This window comes from Apostichopus japonicus, chromosome 11 (assembly GCF_037975245.1).
Source record: "Apostichopus japonicus isolate 1M-3 chromosome 11, ASM3797524v1, whole genome shotgun sequence".
In the NCBI taxonomy this organism is placed as follows: Eukaryota; Metazoa; Echinodermata; class Holothuroidea; order Aspidochirotida; family Stichopodidae; genus Apostichopus; species Apostichopus japonicus.
The window spans coordinates 23,640,009-23,665,420 of NC_092571.1; the positions used below are offsets into that span (position 1 = coordinate 23,640,009).

The 25,412-nt window shown below is 39.0% G+C and overlaps 2 protein-coding genes across 3 annotated transcripts in view; one reads left to right on the forward strand and one right to left on the reverse strand.

Moving 5' to 3' along the window:
• Positions 1–1,595: 1,595 nt before the first annotated feature.
• LOC139976148 (DNA repair protein REV1-like) lies at positions 1,596–21,732 on the forward strand. 2 transcript variants are annotated; one of them, XM_071984611.1, is made up of 15 exons: positions 1,596–1,822; positions 3,483–3,615; positions 4,444–4,612; positions 5,604–6,809; positions 8,340–8,494; positions 9,204–9,323; positions 10,115–10,335; positions 11,407–11,508; positions 11,888–12,061; positions 12,912–13,289; positions 13,588–13,688; positions 14,786–14,987; positions 15,526–16,057; positions 18,778–18,880; positions 20,166–21,732. In XM_071984611.1, exons 1-15 carry the CDS (start codon positions 1,766–1,768, stop codon positions 20,278–20,280), a joined length of 3,768 nt encoding a protein of 1,255 aa, XP_071840712.1. In that variant the 5' UTR covers positions 1,596–1,765; the 3' UTR covers positions 20,281–21,732. The 2 variants fall into 2 exon arrangements, with proteins under 2 accessions (XP_071840712.1, XP_071840713.1); XM_071984612.1 differs by lacking the exon at positions 1,596–1,822 and adding an exon at positions 2,552–2,573.
• Positions 21,733–22,545: 813 nt separating this feature from the next.
• Positions 22,546–25,412, reverse strand: part of LOC139976147 (uncharacterized) — a 63,936-nt gene continuing 61,069 nt past the window's right edge. Inside the window, exon 18 of the mRNA XM_071984609.1 lies at positions 22,546–24,774. The gene's annotated coding sequence lies outside the window, so the exon portion shown is untranslated. The remainder of the gene's footprint in view (positions 24,775–25,412) is intronic.

Here is a 25,412-nt window from a genome sequence, read left to right on the forward strand (position 1 = left end):
GGGGGGCTAATGTGTGGAGACTATCTAAGCGGAGCGCCACCATCGGTTGGCGCGGAGCGTACAAGAAAATTTGGGGTTTTTTCAAACCCCCCAGATGGCCGGAAACGGCACTTCCCGAGTGTTTTATGCTGCGAATACCTAGCCCTAAAATATGGGTCTCAAGCCCGGTGCAATTTCTCAGATTGCACGTAAAAGTCTGTAAAAACATTGTAATTTGTATATTCGATGGTGTTTTAAGAGAGTAGCTATTACTCGTAGTGTACTCGCAAAGACGTTTTTGAGTGTAGTAAGGGCAGTGGCGGAGCTAGGGGTATTGGTCGGGGGGGGGGCAAGAATGGTCTGTAGGGGCGCTTTCGACACTATTTAAGCGGAGCGCCACCACAGGTTGGCGCGGAGCGTACAGAAATTTTTTGAGTAAAGATACTCCGTAGATTGCAGGAAATGACCCTTTCCGGGCCTTGCTAATTTGCAGATAAACGGAGAATAATTAGGTGTCTTCGCCATTTTGTCGGGAAATTACACCAACAGAATATGACGAATGTCAATAGGTATATGAGAGCGCAATAAAATAGTAAATAATCGCGAATAAGTAAAAAGTAGTGAAAAGCTGAAAAGGGCGCCAGCAGTCCATTTGAGTCCGTCAGGGGGGGGGGGCATCCGCCCCTGACTGTATATATGGACGCTCCGCCACTAAGTAAGGGGATGCTGGAGAACTGGCTGAAATGAGGCAAGTCGTTGGCCTAAGACGAAGTTGTGTTACGCTTACCGGTACTCACACTCACTGCTTCCACTTTTCACGGGTCGTGAAGACGCGGTTGGGGTGACAATGTGGTCTATAGCCAGGGGACGGGCCGAGGGTCCCCCAGCAATTACTAAAATTACTACACCTATATAGTATAAGTGTGCATCGGACAGATCGACAAGTATGCATTGAAAAATGGGCAGATGCACGTTTCGGAGCCTTGGTAAATATTGGGGGGGCTTATCATGCATTTGCCCCCTCAACTTTTTCATTGGGGGGGGGGGGGCTGAGCCCCCCCAAGCCCCCCCCCCCCCCCCCGGTTCCGCCGCCACTGGTTGAAGGCGACTCCTTCCAACTTAAATGCACATTCATCATTCATCCATAGGCCTAGATTAATTATATATAATAGCACAAACGGTGACCGGCGCAGGTCCAGGGTTTAGGGTGGGTGGGGTTTGCACATTACCCCGCCCCCACCCCACCATTCCAACGTACCTTGCACAAAACTGAACTCAAAAAAGTAGTTATAGTTATAGTTATAGTCATGGGTATAGGGAAATATGCAGGTGGAACCATGTTCTAATTCATTCACGTATATTTACCATGATGGGGCCGGTACAATTTGTTTGGGTGGAAAATCCTACGAGGTGCTCATTTGCGATTTCTTATACAAAAGGAATGGGACATTTGATAGGTTACACACATTTGGGAACAAAATTAATAACTAGGGCTCGGATTGAACCACTTTAACCAAAATGTTGATCATTGCCTTATCTTAGTTCGTGAATTTAGCATCCGCATATGACATTGTGTCTCAATTATTACATTTAATGTTTCGTAAGTTTAAATACTGTCATGCACCCTCAATTACAGTGTTTCACTACATTTCCAGTCTCAACTTGCCGTCTGTCCCACGAATCGTATTTACCACAAATTTAGCGGTTAGGTCGTTAGAATCATAAGGTGTCTCTGAACGTTTAGATATAAGAAAGGGCGTTCTGAATAGGTTCACACTGAAGCAGAATGAGTAGAGGGAGGTCCGGAAAACGAGCCTTTCCTGACGATGGCTGGGGAGGAATGGTAAGTTTTTGTGGGCTTGGCGAACATAACGTTAGGCTAGTCCTAACTACCTAACTATCTAAGCGGAGCGCCACCATCGGTTGGCGCGGAGCGTAAAAAAAAAAATTGGTCAATAATGCCTCCCAGATCGCAGGAAATGGCACTTCCCGGACCCTATAACTTACATCTGTAATTGTATATTTGGAGGTTTCATGTAATGAAAATTTGGCACTGGGATGAAAAGAAGACCGAAGAAACGGATGGATTTTTTTCAATTTATTTTCACATGGTGCATGCTGTGGGGAAATGTTAAGTTCAGTGCAACCACGGAATTCTCCATGGAACAGAGCCTAATGCTGCTCGACGGGAATACAGCTATCACGTTAGGCTACAATACAGGCACGGTTATTGCTAGGTAACAGGTGTCGTCTGCTGCTCTTAGCACGCATACACATTTATGTACTAGTTGGGTGAAATCATCATGCCCAATGGGGATAGTAATATATTAGTACCACCCTGGAACACATCACATGACCCTCCATGCATGGTACGCGCGTATTTACTGTGTGATAGTTTCTCCAGATTTATTAAACTTAATGGTATGAACCATGTTGCGTCGATCACTTGCAGTGTTGCGGCTGAATATTCCTCCACGCTTACGCGATACGCCACGCCACGCCAACTGTCGTACTTTTCCCTGGGACAGTAATGTATGCCGTACGCCAAATTTATTGGAGTACATTTCCATACGCCAAAGATCTTTGTGTGAAAGGTTGTACAGTACTTTCCAGTATGGTTGACAATGCTTTGGTATTCATTGAAATTCAAAGTTTCCATGCCAAGAAATGATCTGAAAGTGTGTTTCTGCCTTCTAGTTGCTTTCATAATCATGCTCAGAATACAACTTAATCCACTAGTCAGATGGCTAACCTAGACATTGTAACTAGGTTAACTGATTGTACTGGTAGGCTTATGTATTTTATTATTGGCATGATCCACCTGTTGTTATGCTTTGTAGGCTATTGTACTGTACAGTAGTGTACAGGCCTACTGTAAGTTTTGTTTGTCTTTGGAGTGGGGGGGGGGGGGGTGTAGGAGGGGAAGACAGTGCTTGTTAATAAGTGTCTAAAGACCATCGCAGTGAATTGTTAGCATTGACTGGATGGACTCAAAAGTGTGGAATGAAAAAACATTGCATTATGATAATTCACTAATGTTTAAATATGTCATAATGAAACTTGTGTGTAGTTAGATATATTCAAATGTATTTGAATTACATACAAACTTTCAAATTGATTTTTCCACAAAGTCATAAAAGTTTTTTTTTCATTTTTTTTTATCTTTGTAACCATTTTAGCATATCTAGCAATTATTGTGCCACTATATAGGTTCATTAAATTAAGCTTTATCGTGTAACAGCACTGTTCTTAGTCACATTTGTTTCTTTTTATGATAATGCTTGAACAGTTGAGTTTCAATTTCTTGAGTTTTTTCATAGTTAGCTTTATTCTTTTCACTTCTCTCCCCCCCGCCCCCTTCACCCCTCTTTTCTTGTCCCCTTCTTTACTTTTATTCCTCACAGTCCTATAAACTAATGATCCCTCAAGAATTAATGATTGGAACCCTTGGCAATTTAAAAGTCATTTTCTATTTTCTGCACACTTTTTTTAATTTGTTCAAGGGTGGCTATATGAGAGCTAAAACAATGAAACTGGAGCATCAGTTTCACCAGGATGCCCCAAGGAACATTGAGAAGGCAGGATCATCGTCCACTATTTTCAAGGGTGTATCAATCTATGTCAATGGCTACACAAGTAAGTTATAGTGATGTAAACTTAAGCTGCTATGTACAGTATGATGGTGATATATATAAAAGCAGTTTCCTGAATCATCTTCAGGACTGTGTTGAGTTCATAATATTAGTCATTGCAAGAAGTTGCTGGGTTAATCTGATGCCTTGGAAGGTTCATGTTTGTAGAAAGTTGATGATGAAAAGTTAATCAGCTAAAACCAACTTTAGCACCCTACTAGCCTGTTCCTTGCACATTGTTCAAGCTATGTAAATCAAGATTTTTATCCTGTCTATAACCCTTTGCTCCAACCCATATTTTTCTCTCCACCTCTTCTAGAAAATTAAATTGAGAACCCTGATTACAGACTACACATAGGACACCCTAAAAGTTACTGTAGTGGTATTGCACCATGTTTTTGATGCTGCCTTTAAATAATCATCATTCCTGAAATACAAATACTTCCAACTACAGTTGCTCAGATACTAATTTGTTGTTCTGTCCAAGAACTGTTATTTATGCAACACTTTGTCTGGTTAAAGTATATACAAAGTGTTAATCTAAGTTTTGTTTCTTTTGAAAGAATGGCTCTGATCATATTTTCACGTTCTTATGAATCCATGCTTCAACGCTCTGTTTAAAATTGATCTGACCTGAAATTTTGACAAATTAAAAACAAGTGATTGTGTTTGTATTGAAAGTTGCGTTAAAGTATTTTTTGTAACCAACTTGGTCCTCTACACCCCCACCCTCCTTCCAATGATTATGTTGTGTGGTACCGAGATCATAAAATAATATAAGAGTGCAAGTGACAAAGTTAAGAACTTAGTTTTATTTCTTCTGTTTTAACAGATCCACCAGCCGTGAAGCTTAAACAGCTAATGATGACTCACGGAGGACGTTATATTTACTATCCTAACAAGACTAACACTACTCACATCGTTGCAAGCAACTTAGCCTACACCAAGATCAAAGAACTCAAGAATGAAAAGGTGGTAACACCTGATTGGATTACTGATAGGTAAGACCAGCTGAGATGACTTAAACAGTAGGTGAAATTCTAGTGACATGATTAAAGAGTACAAGTAGAGTACCCCTTGGGACAGGCGTGAGTACACACAAGGTCAAGGTTCAAGCACAATTATGAGTGCTTAATCAGCTGAGATGACTTACAAACAGCGGATTCCACTGGCAGGTAGCCAGTAGATTCCCTGAATTTCAAGGTCTTGTACAGGCAACCGTAGTAGAATACAAGTAAGAGTACAGAATCACAGTAAGTCTTATAGTATAGTGGATACCATTATCCTTTTCAATGTTATGAATCCATCTACAGTAGTACAATCATGTTTATGAATGATTATTATGTCATGGAATTTTTGTGTTTATTCTTTTGTACAGCAGTTTTGAGTTTTTTAATTAAAATTCTTTTTGTCAAAAGATTTCACACTCCAATGCAGTATTGATACAGTACTCGATATCTATTCAAGACACAGTAATTTCTTTATCCTGTATTCTATAAAGAATATTTTTTCAAAAAGGTAACTTTAGGCAAGTTTACCCAGCAATGAGCCAATGTACTGGGTGAAACACCTTCTCAATCATGAAAATATAAATGGCTCTATAATTCAAGATGAAATTTATCAATGGCATTTAGAATAAACATTACAAAACATTGCTGGTGTCTTTATTTCTTCTTCAGGTTTTTTATTGTTGCAAGGAAACTTGGGAAATAAACCCAATTTGCCTTTTTGGTGGCCTTAAAAAGCATTAACAAAGTAACAACGATTTTTTAATGTCTTGTTCATAAATAAATGATAAATTTTTTTTACAATGCAACTTTTCCAGTTCGCTTCTAAAAGGTTTTGGTGATTGGAATAAAGATAATACATTTGTACTTTGTATTTTGATGGTGTCATCCATGTGCTTGCTTCTTGGCATACTTTTTCTCAGAACTGACTTAAATCCCTGATTCCTTCTGAAACAGTTTGTTCTTGACTATTTTATTCTAACAGCATAAAGGCTGGGAAGCTGTTGCCGCATGCCTCATACCTACTTTACCGCCCCAAGGCTTCCAACCAGACCATACATCGATATGCATCTACCAGTTTGCCAGATGAGTCAGGTGCCTCCGAAACAGGTGCTGTAGATAAAGAATATCGTGGGAGTGTTTCTACCAAAGCAGAAAACTTCTCCTCTGGTGATAAAATTAGGAAAGATATAACTTTGGAATTGGAGCCGGGCTCTTCCTCCCAGTCTGATTCGAGTCACTTTGAAAGAAGTTCTACTTCTCTGTGCGATGAAAGAGATAATGCAGAGTTTCCTTCTAAGGTCAAAATCCCTGAATCAACAGATATCTTAGTGGAACCCTCTCCAAGTGAAAAAGAAGCCAAGAAGTTACTTGGGACAGAAGTGTCACCTGGGTTAGCTTCAACCAATCAGAGCGCCGCAGGTGGCTTTCCAAAGTCAAACGATGCATCGTTCCTTTCCGAATTTTACAGCCATTCTAGGCTCCACTACATCTCGACTTGGGGTGCGGAGTACAAGGCGTTCGTGAACGAACTGCAAAAGACCGGAGACCGATCCTTCCCTGGAAGGAAGAGGTTGAGGGAACTGGTACGAGAAGACAGAGACCTGGAGCAGGATGAACACGGTGACGACGAGGGAAGAGTGAACTCTTGGTCGTCGAATGTCAAAGGTCGTAAGAACGACGACGACAGAGTGATCATGCACATTGACATGGACTGTTTCTTCGTCTCTGTGAGTCTATTGAAATATCCAGAGTTACGTGGGAAACCGGTGGCAGTCACTCACTCCAAGGGTAAGTCGATGCCGGAGACAAACCAAGAAAGTAGGGAGTACGAAAGAGCGCACTATACAAAGAAAAGGGGTACCATGGAGGGATTTTCGAAGCACGACGAGATGAGTGGGGAGAAAGAGGCAAGCACAGGTGCTAAAGAAACAACCACGTGTCTTGCAGAGACGGCTGAGGGAAAACAAACCGCTTCGGGAGATACCAGCAGGTCCTCCAAGGAGAATAAATCTGCTTTCAATTCTATGGCGGAGATAGCATCCTGCAGCTACGAAGCCCGTAAAGCCGGGGTGAAGAATGGGATGTTTATGGGTAGGGCCAAAGAACTTTGTCCAGAACTGCAGACGATACCATATGACTTTGAGGGTTACCAGAGGGTCTCTCGCTGTCTGTACGAGACGGTGGCCAGGTAGGTCATGAGATCTATGAATGATTTTTGAGCTATTTGGTTTTAGCTGATTCAACAAAGTAAAACAGGAAAGTGGGACCTGCAGGGAATATTTAATTGTTCAAATTTTTGTGCAGCAGATTTGAAGGCTATGAATTTTGTCTCTTATAATAAAACAAATATTATTATTCCTGTGTAGAAAAGAGTGATACACCTTCTGGCTTGGATAGCAATTCAACCATTTTGTATTGCGATGCTGAATTGGAGGAAAATGAAGTCAAACTTTATTGAAGCCATAGTGAGACCAGGCAACTTTAGGGTATCAAATTTTACAAGAGAAACGACTGTGATTTACAGTAGAAACTGCTGTTCACAAACTACTCAACTCATGCAATATCGATACTATCAGAATCTTCCGCAAAGTAATGTTAAATAATATAACTAATTATTTCTTACAATTTTGCAGTGCCAGTCACAAAATTGTATAAATAGTAGACTTAGGGTACCTGTATAAACACAGCTATATGCAGACTTTGGTATTTTAAAAATTCCCGGGGGTGCTAAAAATGGCACTCAAGAAATTGAAAGCTGTAGGTAAATCGCTGTTGAAAATCACACTCCTCAAAATAGTCAAGGATGCTGTTTAAATCTGGTGTGTGGGTTTCGATTGCCGTTGTGGTGTATGTATGTATGTATGTATTTTTGATCCTCCTGCAAGCAGGAACTTGTGAAGAAGCCTGATTGGCTTATCAAAGCCGCAAGCTGACCGAAGTCAGTCTCTTAGATTCATATTTAACGTCCATGAGTATGAATTGTCAATTGTCAACAACTCTGTAACTGGATGACATACATTAATCTTGGAGTGACTTGAACCGGGGACCTTATGATTGAAAGGCAGCGGCGTCAACCACTGAGCTAACATTCCACGTAGGGTACATATATGGCATGATGTTCCAACATTTTCTGTAAATCTAACTACAATCCAGGCACTTTGAGGGAATCTATATCACACACGTTAGACACAAGTAAGCATGGACTGAATGGAAATAAAAATAAATATTTTGCTGTGTGTGGGTAAATCCGTAAGAAAAGCAAAAGGCCTGTAGATACTGTATATATCTGTGAGGTTGTGTTTCTCAAGTTGGTTGATTGGTTTAGCAGGCTGCTACATATGCTGTACCAGGTAAATTATGCGTTATTCTGTGATCTTTGCTATACCAGACTAGATAATATGACTTGGTAGGTTATGATATACTTGAATTATATAATGTTGGTCAAATTAACTTGTAAATTATTATTATGCACAGTTCTTAGCTGCTGCATGCTGCCCTCAGGAGAGTAATAGATATAAAAATAAATCCCAAAGTAAATAAATATTATTATTATCTAAAAACCCCAAATCTCTACATATACACATTACTGGATCCATCATTGAAGGCCTTGATATAAACTTTGGTGTTTTTGACAAATCGGTTGCATATTTTGTGTAACCAAATTCTTTGCCATATTGTAGATTCATTTCTCTGCTTTTCCTTTTCTTATCTGCACCAGTTATACTCACGACATTGAAGCGGTCAGTTGTGACGAAATGCTTGTAGATATCTCAAACGTTCTGAACGACACCGGCGTTCAACCGTTGGAATTTGCAGACATCTTGAGGGAAGAGGTTTACGCCAAGACCGAGTGTCATGCTTCAACAGGCTTGGGTCTGTATAAATCTTATCCCATTAATTGTTTAAATATCACTCCTTTCCTCCCCAATGCCCCAGTTTCAAAAAGTGACTACATGTGTCATACTAATGGCATTGTTGCAGTTTAGGAAATTCTGTAAGACCTAGGCGTCACGTTTACCCCTACAGATTTTTTTCATATGAATATTTATTAATTAAGTTAGAAAATATAAAAATATAAAATATTTATTAAGTTAGAAAATAAAATGGTGTAGCACCGGTGTGAGTTGTGAACCTTGAAAGCATTGCTTGTTCATTTTTATTCAAGTCTTTGTTACATGAATATCACCAAACAGAGTTTGCAAAACAAATTTCAATTTGGACTGCTCCAACAAGCATATGCTGTTATCATGTTATACAGCTAGGATGTCCTTGCAAAGAAAAGTTTACAATAAATAACATATATGATGTTCCATCAATAAAAATGTCACAGGAAGAAAAGCGGGTTTTATTCAAATAGCATTTATGTTTTTATTTGCTGTAGTTAGTCTATCTTTAGCTATGAAGGGAAGGCACTTATTCTTAATTATTTTTGAAATGGTTAATGATGATGATGATGCTAATGTTTAATGACTCATCTTAAAGCATCTGCTCATCTTTGAAAAGCTCTTTCAACTTGCTTTGAAGATAAAGTGAGGAATTACGAACTGAGCTAACAATGCATATTCTCGTCTTTCACAACTAGCTTCTAATATCCTATTAGCAAGAATGAGCACAAAGGTTGCTAAACCAAATGGCATGTTCTATATGAAGGATGAAAATGTGGAAGAATTTATGAAGACCAAATCAGTGAGAGATTTACCAGGTATGTACCAAATGATCGTAGAGTTGAAGTCTTTGTCATAAAAGAATACCTTGGTCCTAAAACTGTGAATGCATGCTGTCAAATTGTGTAGTATTTTGAGTGTCTGTTCAATCTCATCTCATCTGTCTTCTTTTTGCCTAGAGGCAAATAAGGCCTCCACAGAGTGTTTCCATTCGTCTCGGTCGGCAGCTGCGTTTCTGGCCTCATTCCAGGATCGCCAACCAGCCCTCTCTCTCTTTGTCCACTGTCCTGGGCCCATATTGTTGTTTTTGGTTGCCCTCTCTTTCTCCTGCCCTCTGGTGCCCAAGTCATGCTGATGTTGCTGTCGTTGTTTGGGTTTTGGCGCAATATATATGCCCAATGAATTTTCATCTTCTTTTCTTAAATTCGATGCTTAGTGGTCCCATTTGTGCTCTCTTTAGCAGTCCCTTTGTGCTAACCCCTTCTTGCCATCTTATCCCTAGCACTCTCCTGAGGAATTTGTTATGGAATGTTCAATGTTCAGTTACTATTAGTTTCTGTTTCCAATCTGTACCAGGAACCAGATTCTTGTGGCCTATGCAAAATTGCTGCTTTTGCAGTGTTGTTGAGCTGAACCTTCTGTGGATCTGGTATTTCTGGTTATTGAATTGTTAAATGGGGTTTGATTCAGTTATCTCAAAACAATTTTTGTTTTATGATTCTGTCTGATCGTAGAGTAAGTTGTGAAATCATCCCCTAGAACCCAGAAGTGGCAGATCGCATTTTCGTTTCATACGTACATTGGCTTCATTTCTGCATTTTTGTTGCAGGGGTGGGGTGGTCCATGAACAGAAAATTACAGGAAATGGGGGTGTCTAACTGTGGACATCTTCAGTTGTTGTCTCTCACAACACTGCAGAAGGAGTTTGGACCTAAAACTGGGCAGCAACTCTACTCCTACTGTAGAGGCAAAGACGATCGTCCAATCAGAATGGAAAGGGAGAGGAAGTCCGTCTCAGCAGAAGTGAATTATGGGATACGTTTCAAAGGAGTGAGTTGATTGTCTATTGTCTTTGTTCTTAGTATTCAAAGTGTGGGTCGCTGAACCTTTCTAGGGTCGTCCAAAATAAATTGTGGAGCGGTCCCCAAAATTTGGAAGAAACGATAGTTGTCTCAAAAAAAAGAGGAGAAATTTTGAATATATAAATTATTTTAAAATTTGCAAAATGTAACAACATTTTGCAACTATAAGCACCCTTAATCAAATAAGAATTTCTCAAGGTTGGGGGAAGTGGGTGGGGGGAGAGGGATACCTTCTCCTGTAGACTGGCTCTCCTCAGGCCATAGCATCCACCACTGGAAGGTCGCCAACATGATGCAGAAGGAAACTCGGTTCACCAAGAAGAAATGTTTCATAACCAGTGGTCTGCACATATGCTAGACATTTGACAATGATAAGCAGCTGCTTAGGTATCTTCGAAGACAGGGAGAGCCAGATTGGGCCCGGGGACAAGTATGTCATCTTGCCCTCTTGCTGAAGTTTTCATGTTTCCTTAAACGAGAAAAAACAAATTATTCATTATACCATATGCCCATAGGCTGCCTTAGGTTAGTTAGGTGCCTGGGCTGTATCCCCCACCCACCCCCCGCCCCCCTCACCTCTCATATCCACCTTTCATCAGGCCTGTATATGTTTCAGCTATAATTAATTGTCCCGTATCACATACAGTAGCAAAATGCTGTGCGATTGGGGCAAATTGCTGCTCACATTATGTACAGTTGTACAGCAGGACCATACTTTTTTCAGTACTTTCTTAAGAGAACAATATTTGAAACCCTCACAACTGCTGTGTTTGTTTAAGTACTGAATTATTTTCTGTTCAAAGAAACTGATTTGCGGCACTATCTACAATGTTGATCATCCACGTGCTGAAATGATACCACAAATGCCAGGTTCAAGTTCACACCACATGTTATGTTACCTCGGTAATATTTAGGGTTATGTTAAGATGATGCGCAATGCAAATCTGGTCATGAAAAGCCAGTATGGTGTTGTAGTTTGCTTTATCGTAGAGGGAAACTTCTGCTTCATACTTTATTTGTATATTTTTGGGATTTTTAGGAAGATGAATCAATCCAGTTCATTTTGGAACTTGCTGGTGAGGTTCACAAGAGACTGCGAAACTTGAATATGGTTGGTCGGACCATAACGGTTAAGTTAAAGGTAAGTAATTTTCAGTATTTTCTCTTATGTTGATGAGAGTGGGGAAATACAGTTGAAGAATGGAGAATTTCGTGGACAATCATTTTTTATCTCTTTAAAGCAGCTTTTAGCATTTTTGGTCGGCAATTTGACCAAACCTAACTGTGCAACTGTGCTCATGAATAATCATTAGTTATAGCTTCTTGGTGTTTCAAAGTAGCTGTAACCATTCCAAGATTCTTCTCTCCTGCCAACACTGACATTTAAGAGTTATCTAATTGTCGCTGCAAGAGTACAGCAACAATCGTAATCTATTGTTTTCCAGCACGGATGTTTTTGAAATCTGCTGCACAGTTTGAGTTGTATCGATAAACACCTTTGCCTTTCATTTTTATCGAAGGTGAGGCAGGCTGGAGCCCCAAAGGAGACGTCTAAGTTCATGGGGCACGGAGTTTGTGATGACAAAGCCCGGTCCATCACACTGGGACAGGAGACGGATGATTTGTCCATTGTTCAGAGGGAAAGCAAAGGACTCTTCCTACAAATGAGGGTACCCCCTGGAGATGTGAGAGGGGTAAGGGAATAGAAGATAACTCCAAATCTTGAAAATTTTAATCAAATATCCTGTGATACTGGAATGATTTCATCTGACTGGTATGATAAGCAATAAAAGTCTGTGTTGCTACCAAATTTGAGCATGCTATAGTTGACAACATTGTCCAAAAGAACTTTAACTTTCAATCTTACTCTCAGATATAAAAGCATTTTTCCTGTGGCAGACTTTGTACTACATATAATGCACAGAAACCTTTCCACAATTTTAGCTGAAAATTCTATTTTAAGATCTTGTTCCTGCAAACCTTTGTCTACCTATCTCTTTAAGATTTACGACATGCTCAGCAATTTTGCAAGGCAATCAGCTTAATGCACCAGGAGGGTTAATTATTCAAGCTTGCCTGAGAACAGACACGTAGTGGGGCCATACCGGTCTTTGTATCCTGGCATAGTTGCCTGTACCAGTACTATAAGCCTGTACGGATTTTTAGTTTTTAACTCTTACCTTTTGGGAATTGGGATCATAGATACTGTATCCCAACACACACACACACTCTTATTTTATTGTAGAATATCATTTTTCGTTCAGCAGCACTGTGTTGGAATTTGCAAATCTGATTACAATATCCTGAAATTACTTGTGAAAAAGTGGAAAGAGACACTAACCTTTTGTCAGCGGTAGAGAAATAATTATTAATCAGCATTGGTATTTAAAAGAATCTCCAACTTTAAATGGTCTTTGCGGAGCCTGTCAGACATAGAAGTCTGTTCAATTACATTCCGGTTGTTCCAGTTCTGCAAGGTCCTATAGTGTTCTACTTACAATCTCACATCTCTTAAAAAGTGTTTTTTTTCTCTTTCTGTCTCAGGTTGGAATTCAGATAAGCCGTTTGAAAAGTAAAAGTGACCAACCAGTTACAAGCAAGTCCATAGTCGACATGTTTCCCAAAAGAGCAGATGTACCAAAGGCTGTTCAGAGAATTAATCCAGACACTGTAGAAACCCAGACGATGAACGAATCAAAACTTAAACCAAAGACATCGTCTCTTCTTAATTTTGTGACAAAGCAAAGCAAAGATAGTCCGTCGAAAAACAAAGCTAATAACAAAATTTCACCGACGAAAGAAACTGCTCTGCCACGTTTACCCACCCTAGAGTCACCTCCAGCCAGCCAGAATGAGGTTGAGGCGAAGGTGGCAGCAAAAGCTGGCCCACGGTCAAAATACCACCTACCCTCTCCGTCACAGGTGAGAAAATCATTTCTTAGATAACAGATAAATGATTCCTGGACCAACAATACCCTATATTTCTGTGATCCTTACTTTGTAGGTCAAAGGCCAACCTTCTCCCTCACACGTGAGAAAATCATTTACTTAGATATAACAGATACACGATTCCTGGACCAACAATACCCTATATTTCGGTGATCCTTACTTTGTAGGTCAAAGGTCAACTTTTAGAAATTACAATAGTTGTGACTTGGCCTCCATAATAGTGTTTTTTGTTCCACCTGTACCTGTACGTTTATCACGTCTCTCTTTGTAGCTGGACTTGTCTGTCCTGGACTCTCTACCGCCCGATCTTCGCAGTCAAATATTAAAGGAATACAGACATACTGATATTTTCAAAAGACAACCACAAGTAAGGTAGGTTTTCAAAAGAGTTTATCCTTAATATCCAATATTTATTCATTTTTGCGTTGGCGTTGATGGCTATTCGAGTACTAACAGCTGCTTGCATCATCATTACATCAATTGCGATTGGAAACTTTCAAAGAATAAAGAAAATTTCTTTTCGCTGCCCTCCGTGATTCTCCCTTGGACAGTTTCCAAGTTACCTTTTCTCTTGATAACTTGCTTACATTCTTCTGATATTGTCATATCAAAAACACTGGAAGATTTTTCAGAAAACTTGGACATTGTTTGAGATAGTATGGTCTTAAAGAGGATTAAAAAGTAAGAAGTCAAATTAGCCCAAAAAGTGTTTGACACCATTCGATATAAAAAGCCCTCACAATGTAGGTCTTAATAGTTTGACTTGTCAAGGTTGTTAGTTAATAAAGGTCATACTTGGAAAAAAAATTAATTTTCGTGCACAAGTTCTGTTAAGATTAATGCTATGTGTAAAAGTAAGTTGGCCTGATGTTTTGATCCTAGCAGGATCTTCTTCAGAGGCTGAATGACAAATAAGATACAGTAACAGAAGGGACCAAAACATGCACAGAATACAGACAGGTTAATGAGCATGCATGGTGAACACAAAGAGATAGATGGAAGGGGATTAGTAGACAAGGGATGGAGAGTAGAAAGAAAGAAACCAACAGGGGAGAGGAAAGGTGGGAGATAAACAGTGGAGGAACAAAGAGAGGATTAAGAGAAGGGGGTAGGGAATAGACTAGAGAAGGACAAAGACAGAAAGGTGTGGAGTAAAAAGGGTTGAAGAGAGCTATGAGAAGAGGAGAGACGGGGGGGGGGACAATGGGTCATGGAAGGGTGGGATTAATACTAATATTAATATATGTCTTGTTGACAAAATGTTGATTATCAGATCAAATTATCCATGTATGCTCATTAAGCTCTCATAGGGTCTCAACAAGATCCAGAATTATGTCCCAGTTTGGCCAACTTGCAATCCTAGTTTGAGTATTGTTTAGTACACTTCCTAAATTGCAGAGAAAATGCAAAGGGCTGCTTTAAATTATCAGCTTGATGCAGTATTATATTTTGTATTTTTCTTTCCTAAGATTGCATCGTATCGACCAAGCCAGTACATCGACGGGGATCACCTCTGACCTCGACCAGGACGTGCTCCAGCATCTCCCACCAGATATCCTACAAGAGGTTCTGGAGAATGAGGGGAAGCAGGTTGTTAAGCGAAAGCGAAAACCAACTCCAAAAATTGTCGAGAATCTCGGTCGTGTAGAAGAACTGCCTTCTTTCTCTCAGGTGAACAAGAATTCTTTAAAGCTCGGCTTGGTGCATTGATAAATCCATCATCTCTATTTAAGTCGGAATAAATTGTATCAGCAGTCTGTTGTATTGATATTGAATTAGATTCACAGAACACAGTGTAAAAATTTTGTATTTAAAACCACCATTAACAAGTTGACTAGATAACAACACTTTGGTGACACTTGTATGTATAGTATGTGTGATTGTATTTAGGACTAACCTACTGGGCATAAAGAAGAAACAAGACATTTGTGATTGTCATTCAGTATTAAAACTAATTGTATGCAAACAATCACCGAGAATTGGCTTAAGAAGCGTGCAGAATTTGCAGTAATTTTTAAATACAGTAAATTTCTGTGGGGCAGGAGGCGGCAGAGTGGGGGGGGGGGTGAAGAACAATGATAAACCATGAAAAGAAAAATTGTTTTAAAGTTACATGCTATTTATGACTTATCCTGCTTATTATTCTAATTAAAAGTAATTATTCTTTTACTCACTCTGGAATAGAATTGTATCTCTTTACTTATCCTAGATTGACCCATCTTGTTTGGAGGCTCTCCCAGAAGATGTTAGAAACGAATTGAACACAGCTTACCAGAGGAAGTTGAAGGTGAAACCCGCTGCAAAGAAAAGCCCATCACCCAGAAAGCAGCTCAGTCCATTGAAAATATCCAAGAGGAAAGGAAGACCTAGAAAGGGAAGTCCAAGTAAAATAGCCAATCAGAAATTGCCGTGGCAACGAAATATTCTTGAGGCGTTGCATATTCAAGAGTCTCCTACCAAAGCGGGATCGATGGAAAGAGCTGTTGATGACGACGAGGATGTCTTCCAGCTCAAACCGGGAAACGGAAACAGCGAAATTGATGAAGGGGTAAGGGAGAGGCAAGATGTAAGGTCTGACAACACCAAGGGGGTGCAAGAGAGTAGCAGAGACATGGAAGCCCAGGATAGGAATGAGAATGTGAAACTCGATTCAGGGGAACAAAAAGCTGTTAGTCTTGGAGGTGCAGTGACTCTGAAGGATGTGAAAGCATTACTCAGAGAATGGACGGGCACCTTTCAGAGTAATTATTTTGGTTCCATTTTTACTGTACTGTTTTTACTATTTATTGTAACATTTAGATTTTTACTGTAATATTTTTATAACAGGGTCTATGTATTTTTTTATTAAATATCTTGGAGACCATCGGAATGAAAAGTCAGACCGTCAGAGATCAAAATATTTAATGAAGAGAGATGCTTCTCCATGGCGGACTTTGTATCACTAATCTGATGTGCGAGTTAAACGGGTCTTCAATGTTGACTGAATAATTTACTGTTGGCATGGACAGATACACACCCTGACGACTTTTTTATTTTTTGCCAGAGGCAAGAGGAAGCTATGCAAGGCATGCATGTGGGTGTGTGTGTATGCTTGTAAACACAATAAAAAAAAGTACAGCTTGGTTGAAGTTCACTATTTGGTATCTCAATACCCTATGGGAGCAAAATTTGAAATTGTTGGAGGTTAAGGTCAACTGAGGTCAAATTAAAATAACTCAAAAAGTACCCATTGGTTAAGTCCATATTTGGTATGTTTCTTCCACATGATGGTTATTTTTAGATCCCTATTGAAAATAGTGGAGGTCAAATGTCATCTGAGGTCAAGATATGTCAATGTTTTAAACCTTGTTAACATGGTAAATCAAAAGGTAAAAACTTTTTTTGTTGTTCATATGTGGTATGTAGATCCACCTTTTTGAGTACAAAAAGTATCACCTCTTCTGTGAAGGACAAAGATCATGTAAGGTCAACACAGGTCAAAGTCTGAAAACCTTGTGAACACGACTAAACTTAGCGTCACACTTCTCATGTAGATCCACCTAAGTACAAAAGTTCTATTGTGTTCTGTGGAGGTCAAAGGTCATTTTTGGTCAACAGAATTCAAAGTCTGTAATTGTGCAATCATAAGAACACTTTGGTTGCCAAAATTAGGTGAAAAAAAGCCAAATAAGAATGCTGATTTGTTGTGATATTTGACCCTGTCTCTGGGTCTTTGCAATTGGGGTCGCTTAGCTGAACTTAAAGGATTGGTTCAGGTGTTTGACATGTCTATTTTGTATGAAAGAGCACAAAAAGACAAAAAGAACAGTGAAGAAACTACCATGATAGCATGCTCTGTTAAGGAGATATGACACTTTAAAGATATCAAAATTTCTTTGAAAACGACTGGTGTAGAAAGACCCACTGTGAGGGTGTGATGTCACATCCTCACTTCCTTAATATTTGTGAATATATTTCTTTAAAAATTATTTACATTTTTTAACACATTTGAAATTAATATAATCAAAAATTCTTCAGGTGTTTAATCTCAAATACTTCCTTTGACAAATATGAGATCTCCTGACATATCTTTTGGTTTAAAGTCATGAAATCTCACAAAATATTTAGAGAAAAAAACAAAGACTTTTCAGGAATGTGAGGATGTGACATCACAGCTAGTCAGATTTCAGCAGTTTCTACACAATCTGATAAAACTTTACACTTGAATGTCTCTTTAACCGAAAAAGATATTTGTACATTTTTTTCACCACTGTGTTTCTTTTATTGTCCTCTTTCATATAACATAAATATGTATGAAAACTGAACCAATCCTTTAAAGAGTGCAACGTAGTAAAACATTCCAATGTTATTACCAAGGCACAGACTGACCACGATGAAATGGTTGAAAACTTATGTTCTTTGGGGGAGTTATGCAATAGCTTTAACTGTACTATTTATCTTAAATTGTAAGGCCAGTAAAAAAATGCCCTTTCCCCCAAGAAAACAAGAAAAACCCATCCAAATTGCTGGTTGCTGGAGGGACCTTTTATATGCCTCTGACCAATGAAATATGATAAATACCAAACTTTTCAAATACAATTGCATTTAGGACATGAAACTAGCAACCCTGCTTTATACTTAGTATCTATAGCTTGGATAAACTTTATACTAGATAGGTAGGTCCACATCCATAAGTGCAAGGTGCCTGCTGATAAGTATAGTATTGGTCAACTTCAATATCTTGTTTAATATCTATCTGGATATTTCATAATTTGGTATTTTTAAGCAATGAGAAGAATGGAAAATAGGGCCAATGACATTTCAGACTAAAGCAGAGCTAAATAGAAAACTTTGTAAACTCTTTCACTTCAAAAGGAAAGTTTTAATGAACTGCATGTGGATCCATCTAAACAAGTGCTAGAACCCTATAGTCGTTCATAAAGGTCATTTGAGGTCACCAGAATTGACAGTCTAAAACTTGATGCATTTTAAAGCAATGCTTGGATGTACATCATACTTGTAATTTTGATCAGACTTCGTGAGTACAAGGAACCTACTGGTTTTCAAAGAGGTTCAAGATCATTTGAGGTCACCAGAGGTTAAAGTCTGATAACCTTGCAAACTTGATAACTTCTGTAGCAAATTTGGATGAATTTCATACTTGATATGTGTAGTCAACTTAGAGAGTGAAAAGAACCCTGTTGATTTTCATGGTGTTCAAAGGTCATTGGAGGTCACCATTGGTCAAAATTTGAAAACCTTGTAATAGCTCCCAAGGGTAAAGCTTGAATGAACATCATACTTGAAGTTAGATGCACCTTAGTAAGTACAAGAACCTTGTGTACACTTTTCCACTCAATTTTCCCAATATGAATGCAGAATGGAATCAATAAGCCTCTTGGCTCTTCTGGTTTCTTAAATATGGTATCCAATGGTAGCAACTGTGTTAATGTTACAAATTTCTGTTTTCATCCCAATGTAGACCCACTTGAGGACGATATTGGGATGGTGGTGCAATACTTGAGGGAACTTATCCTGGAGAAAAACCTGGAGATGGTTCACCACGTCCTCAGAGGTCTTAAGAGGTATGTATGTACCCCTCTTGGTGTATTTAATAACCTGTTTTTTTGCATCAGTATCATGTAGTTATAATACCTCACACACTTTGGGCAATTCTGATAGGTACCAGTTTTTCATGTCATGCTTCAAAGCACTCGTAGTATAGTGATAGTATGGATAACCTGTTTCTATTCGATCAAGGTTTGGAACTGTTCATCTTGTCACCACAAATCAGACGCGTAGCCAAGGGGGGGGGGGCGAAGGGGGCAGCGGCCCCCCATTGAGCATATTTTTAAAAAAAATTTTTAATGTTTTTATGATATCGCTAGTATTTTGAAAAGAGAAAATGCTAAGATGCAACTTACAAGGCCTGGGAAGTGCCTTTTCCAGCAATCTGGGAGGCATTTTCAGCCAAAATTTTCTTGTACGCTCTGCGCCAACCATGGTGGCGCTACGCTTAGATAGTTTGCAATGCCGAATCTACAGTTTCGCCCCTCCCTTGGCAAATTCCTGGCTACGCGCCTGCCACAAATGCTTTGAAGTGTGCCATGACGGTACGGTGTGGAGTAGTACTAGCCAGTGGTATCGGGGGGGGGGGGGGAGTGGGGGTGTCATTTCACCTCCAGATGTTGGGTTCCCTCTTGCCCAAAATGAAATTTGCCATGTCCAACAAAATTAAACTTAGGTAAGAAGTTACACATCTTTTGACTTCAACTGACTATAATTTATTAACGTCTACTACCTTTAAAATTCTGCTGATTTCAAAGCTAATGGAAGTTCTGGAAATACAAAAGAAGACCTCTGGCACCCCATGTCCCGATGTCTTTGCCCTCACAGCTAGGCTTCAGGCACCAGTTTGCACTACCCACATTCTGTCATACACCCCAGGCACCGCCCTCCCCCCATGCTGCTCTCAATTTGCTGTGCCCCACCCCCACATCCTCTATTTCGAAATGTCTGGCGATGCCACCGGTACTAGGATAAGGAAATTGTCCTTCAATTCTATTTTGTGGAATGCTCCTACTGTGAATGATTGTAGTGTGACGAGATTACACTGTTAGATGTTCATGTTTACACTTTCACAGATGCTTGATTTGAGACATGATCATTTTAAAGCTGAAAGTTTAAATTTGCTTCTACTTCGACAGTCGGTAAATTATCGGGTGCTATCCGAAAGCAATTTGTGAAGAATCCTTGGTGGGTCCTGGTTTATTTCCAGACGTGTGAAAACTTGATATTGTTTCATAAATATTTGAAAAGAAAAGAGATTGACTATTAAAGATGGTGTTCATTCTGTTTGTTTGCACACAGAATTGTCACGAGGAGTCAGAGCAAAGAGTGGACGGAAGCCTGCAGAGTCATCACAGGAAGGGTACAGAACACGGTGGAGCAGATTTATGGAGCTAGTCTGAAATTTGAATTATAGATCATCACTGGATGTGCCTTCAGTCACAGAATATTAGGTTAAAGGCATTGAAGACTCGCCCCAAACTGCGACCCACTCTTTGAAAAAGTTAACTTTCAGTTGCTTGCAAGTGACGTTTTTTTCTTGTCGCTACAAAATGCCTACAATAATGAAACGTGATACCTTGTTATCTTTTATCTAGACCTGAAATGTCCATCGCTGCTATGTGCACTGTGTTGTGGGTATTGACCGTAGCTGTATGTACTGACTGTAGACTAGTGTCTAATTACCGACGGTAGCAAGCTGTGTGTGTATTTTCTGGGATCGATGGTGGTGTCTAACACTTCTGTTACACATCATTCGAAACTATGTCAGATTACCGGCATGAGACGTTTCTTTGTGCGCAAGTCTTCACACCCTTTAATCCTAAAACCTGATGTAAGGATCAGGTTACCATGCGTCCCAATTAATCAGAACTGTCTGAAAACTGTCGATTACAGAAGTGGGTTGAGTTGAATATAATAGATCATCATCTTTAGCTAAACTACACTAGTTACCTTCCATTTGTCCCTAGGACAAACTCTGGTAGAAACGAAAGTTTAAGCTAGTTTATGCTGTACAGTCAAACTGGTAAATATGCAACCATTTGCTATGTAACCCTCTTTAAATTCAAATATTTTTTTCAAAAACAAGTTTGGCGTCCTGGTTCATTTGTTCATCTCGCATTATGATGTCACTGCCTGATTGTTATACACATAATGAATGGTTATGAGTGCAATAGTGCAAATATTTCATGAGTTGAAAGATGGAATGTTCCATTCAACAAGGCGCAGCCGAGTTGAATGGAACAAATTACATCTTTCAACGAATGAAATATTTGCACTATTGCACGAATGGAAACCATTCATTATTTGTTTTATACAACACCTTCAAATTTGGATATAATTGGATGTAAATTGCACTCATGCAACAGATTGTTTTGTACAGACAGGTTTCTCTGCTCTCTTACCATTGAAAAAATGCTATCAAAAAAGTATAACACATGGTTCTATTTCGTAGCGTGCAATAGAGCGGATTTTGCATGCAATAGACAAGCAATTGATCAATCAAATGGCCGGAATATAATTAGGTGTTGTATAATGCTAGATAACTTTCTAAATTTGAACAAACTTCTGTAATAACAGTCATGTTATTTACAATTTATATTTATTTTTGATTTATACCAGCTCTGCCACTTTTTGCCAAGTGACAGTCCATCCATAGTGGAATGTTGTACTGCTATTCTATTTAGATATCTCGACCGAAAATAATAGGTCTAAATTTATTTTATTTTAAGATGATGCTTAAACTTGTATATTAACTACTTATGCACATGTGCATTGAAGCATCTACAACCCAGCGTATAATGTAGCATTATATACGATTTGTTCTTTGAAATAATAATGTATGTAAAATAAAAGATGATGAAACTTGTATTGCTTATCATGCCTATTATTACTGATCTTTAACCATGTCAAAGGTCATGATCAGTTAAAAAAAATCCATTTGTGCAGAAATCCTTACGAATTTATTTTCTAAATATCCAAATTTTTGAGAAGTCTGCACTGCTGGGTTTTTATCAGTTGAACTTGTTTTTAGAATTGACCATCACTGTAGGAACATTGTTCTCCAATTAGCAGTCAAACATTAGGTATCAAAATTCTGTCTATGGGTGACCATTTTATTGATTTTCTAGCTTATTTATGAGCGTTTCATGTGGATAAGCTATACATAGAACCATAGCAGTTATGAAAATTTGTGGTTCTGTCATTTACAGACTATGAGGCTTGGGTGGGCAATGGATTTCATGGGTGGGGATTGTGAAAAATTCCCAGACTGATATTTTAAGAGGTGAACCTTTATGGGCAGATGGTAGATGAGAGGTGAAACTGTTGGGTCACTGGATGCTGCAGCTCCCTCGTAGAGGAGTCTGGTGTTCCTTCCCAAGAAAAAATCCAGAACTTGGGATATCAAATGGTACATTCTGAGGCATATTTAGCTTAATAAATCGGTCAATAATTGGGTCCAAACCAAGGTTGAACCATCAGATAATTTTAAATTTGGCCCCTCCCCCCCCCTCTTCTCTTTGAACATGCCATTGGCTACACCAGTCTGGTAAACAGATCATTCATGTCGTATCTTCCTGGATGTATCAGACAGAGGGTGCAGAATGTATCTTCCCTGGGGGCTCTTCAGTGAACATAACATACAACATCAGGATTCAAAGAGAAGATGAAAAACTTCATATTCATTTTGTGCACTTATTTATTATCTCAATCTTGGGTCAATCAATGTCGACTTGCTCATAGAAAACTGATGAAGTTCAATCACACCAATAGAGCATTTCTCTGGCTGCCTGGCATTTGAAGAATAATGATTTTTAGACCTTCCAATTCCAGCAACAATTCGGAGATTTTCAAAGCCTGGGCTAACTGCAAGAACTACCATATCAGGCTGTTCGAGACAGACTGATATCAGGGTATGCTATTTGCATACTCATCACTGTTTTGAAAAACAGGAATATACTACAAAAATAGTTATGATAATATAATGCACACATGTTTCATGTAGGCTTCACTTATTAGCATGCAGTAGCAAACAGAACAACTATTTACAGAAACCCTTATTGTAGAAATATTAAGTAATAGATAAACAATATTTACAAAAACAATCTTTATAGTGCTGGGCACTTTCATGTACTTGCATGTACTTTCAACAACCTCAACTCTACAGTTCCTCAGAGTTATCCATGAATAAGTTACTCTTAGAATAAATCTATCATAAAAACTAAGCCAGATGATGAAGCCTCACTGCTGACTTGAAATAGCCTTTCATAACTGACATGAAGAAGCCTCATACAACTTAACATGAAATAGCTTAACTTTCCAGACATTATCAGATTTAGAAGGTGGACATACTGTACCTTGAAGATCAAAACAGACACAGAAACATTACTTACACTAGACTATAATGTCTTCTTTCTTAGACAGTCACTGATATCAAGACTAAATGTTTGCCTGAAATCATCAGTGAACCACACCATATGCAGTTCTTGGACTTAATGTACAGACTTTATGTATTTGTTCATTCCGTGTCAAATCACAGATTGCTGTTTTTTAAGAAAAGTCACCCAGGAAAGAACCTGGGCACAAAAACCAAACAAGCGATCTGCTCTCAACCCCAGTCCCCTTAGATCGAGACTGTGACTGTGTGATCATCGTCAGGTATGTATCACAATTCCCCTACAAGGGGAACATAATGCCACACATGATCTTAGCCAAACGATGGCTGTTGCTTGACCCTTCCAAAAATAACCACCCTCCTTGCATGATAAGCTGAGGTAAATAAATGCATTCATCCTGTGAAAAACCTTGCAAGTGCCATTCATACATTAAAATTTAAAAAGTGCCCTTGATCTTTTTATAAAAAAACATTCACATACTGGAATTGTGGTATGTACAGAGGGTCCTACTTTGTGGGCTGTTTTAAGGCAATTTTGCGGTAACGTGCTTCCTCATACCAGTCACATGTTCTACTGCCCTCTGAAGTCTGATCCCCCTCCCCGGGGGCCCCCTCCCCAGACTGAAACCCCTTCCGTCGCCTCTGTTTTGTTGGTTATAACAATTTGGTTAACAGCTGCAGATGCCTGATATAAGGTCGGAGGAAACAGGATCATTTTTAATAAAGCCTTCAATTTAATGGACATAGTTTGTACCACTCCGTGTCACGATCAGCTATATTAAAACTTCTGTTCCAAAAAACTGCCCAGGTCAATTTATATGCTTCAATTTAAATCTTTTATCAAAATTTGAGACTTGAACATAGGCCACCAGAAGGATGGCGCCCATGATGTACTGTGTAGATGAAATCCTCGCCTAGCATATACTGGGAAGACTTTAAATTCAGATGCCACATCCCATGTTTCTGCATCAACTGCCTCATAATTCATATCAGTGGCAAATTGCAGGGCAGTATCCAATAATGCTCTGCCTATCCCCCTACCTTGATAAGGTCTTCTAACCATTAATCTTACCAATTCTGCGAGAGTAGGTGAAAGGGGTTTGATTCCAACCATACCAACAAACTCTGGAGGATTTTTTGTAACATCCATAGCCACCCTCATCATCCCTCTTTCTTCAGAATGTACCTCTCCTATATGACCATAGTAAGTTAGTTTTGTTGTGAGTAACACATGCGTCATGGCAAGAAATAAAATGCTAGCCCAAGGGTAAGCGATTATACAGGCTATGGGTAAATCCAATGCCAATACCTTCCAGCCTATGATTGTCCAAAATACAGCTGAGATATGAAGAAATGGTGCCTCCAGGCCCCTCTGTAATGCTGATCGAAATGTGTACCTTTCGTCACGGTTCAACTGTAATGCAATTTCCTCTAAATCCGGTGTAAAGTTTTGAATTTCGATGCCTTGCTCGGCTAGTGACTTTTTGTTGTTCCTTGGGATCCCCATTTTGTAATCTGTAGTTATGAATATAAGGAAAATATGCAAAACTATCATCATAAAATCAACTTTGATATGGTGTAGATCATTAAAAAAAAAACCTGCTCATTAAAGTTATATTAGTTGAAGTTACAGTACAACTATAATTTTATCTATAACACTTTCCAATTTTAAAGACATGACCCTTTAAACATTTTAGACTTATCAATTAAAGTGGCTGGATTAATACTTAGTCAAACATGCAGTCTGGCCTCGAAAAATATGAAGAACCTGCAAACACAGACAAGATAATTCTTAACTCTTAACTTGAACACAAAAGACAAATAAACTACTTAACAGGAAGGAGGTCTGTGTGCTACTGAATGTATTTACAGTAACTCTCGAGGCTTCATGCTATGTCCCTATCGCATAGTAGTGAGCACCTGGATTGGAAATTCACTCAGGCATGCATCATTACAATAATGGTTAAATTATACAAGCAGTCACAGAACCAGTGACTTCTACACTACTACTACTAGTAGTACTACAAGTTCGCTTTTTTCCCCCTACAAATAAAGCACTTGATATCAAAGTAACCATAAAGCCCAAATCCTTCCTCAACTTTAAAGTCACCCTTTAAGTTGACTGATGTAAGCTAGGCATGCAGTATGTCAAT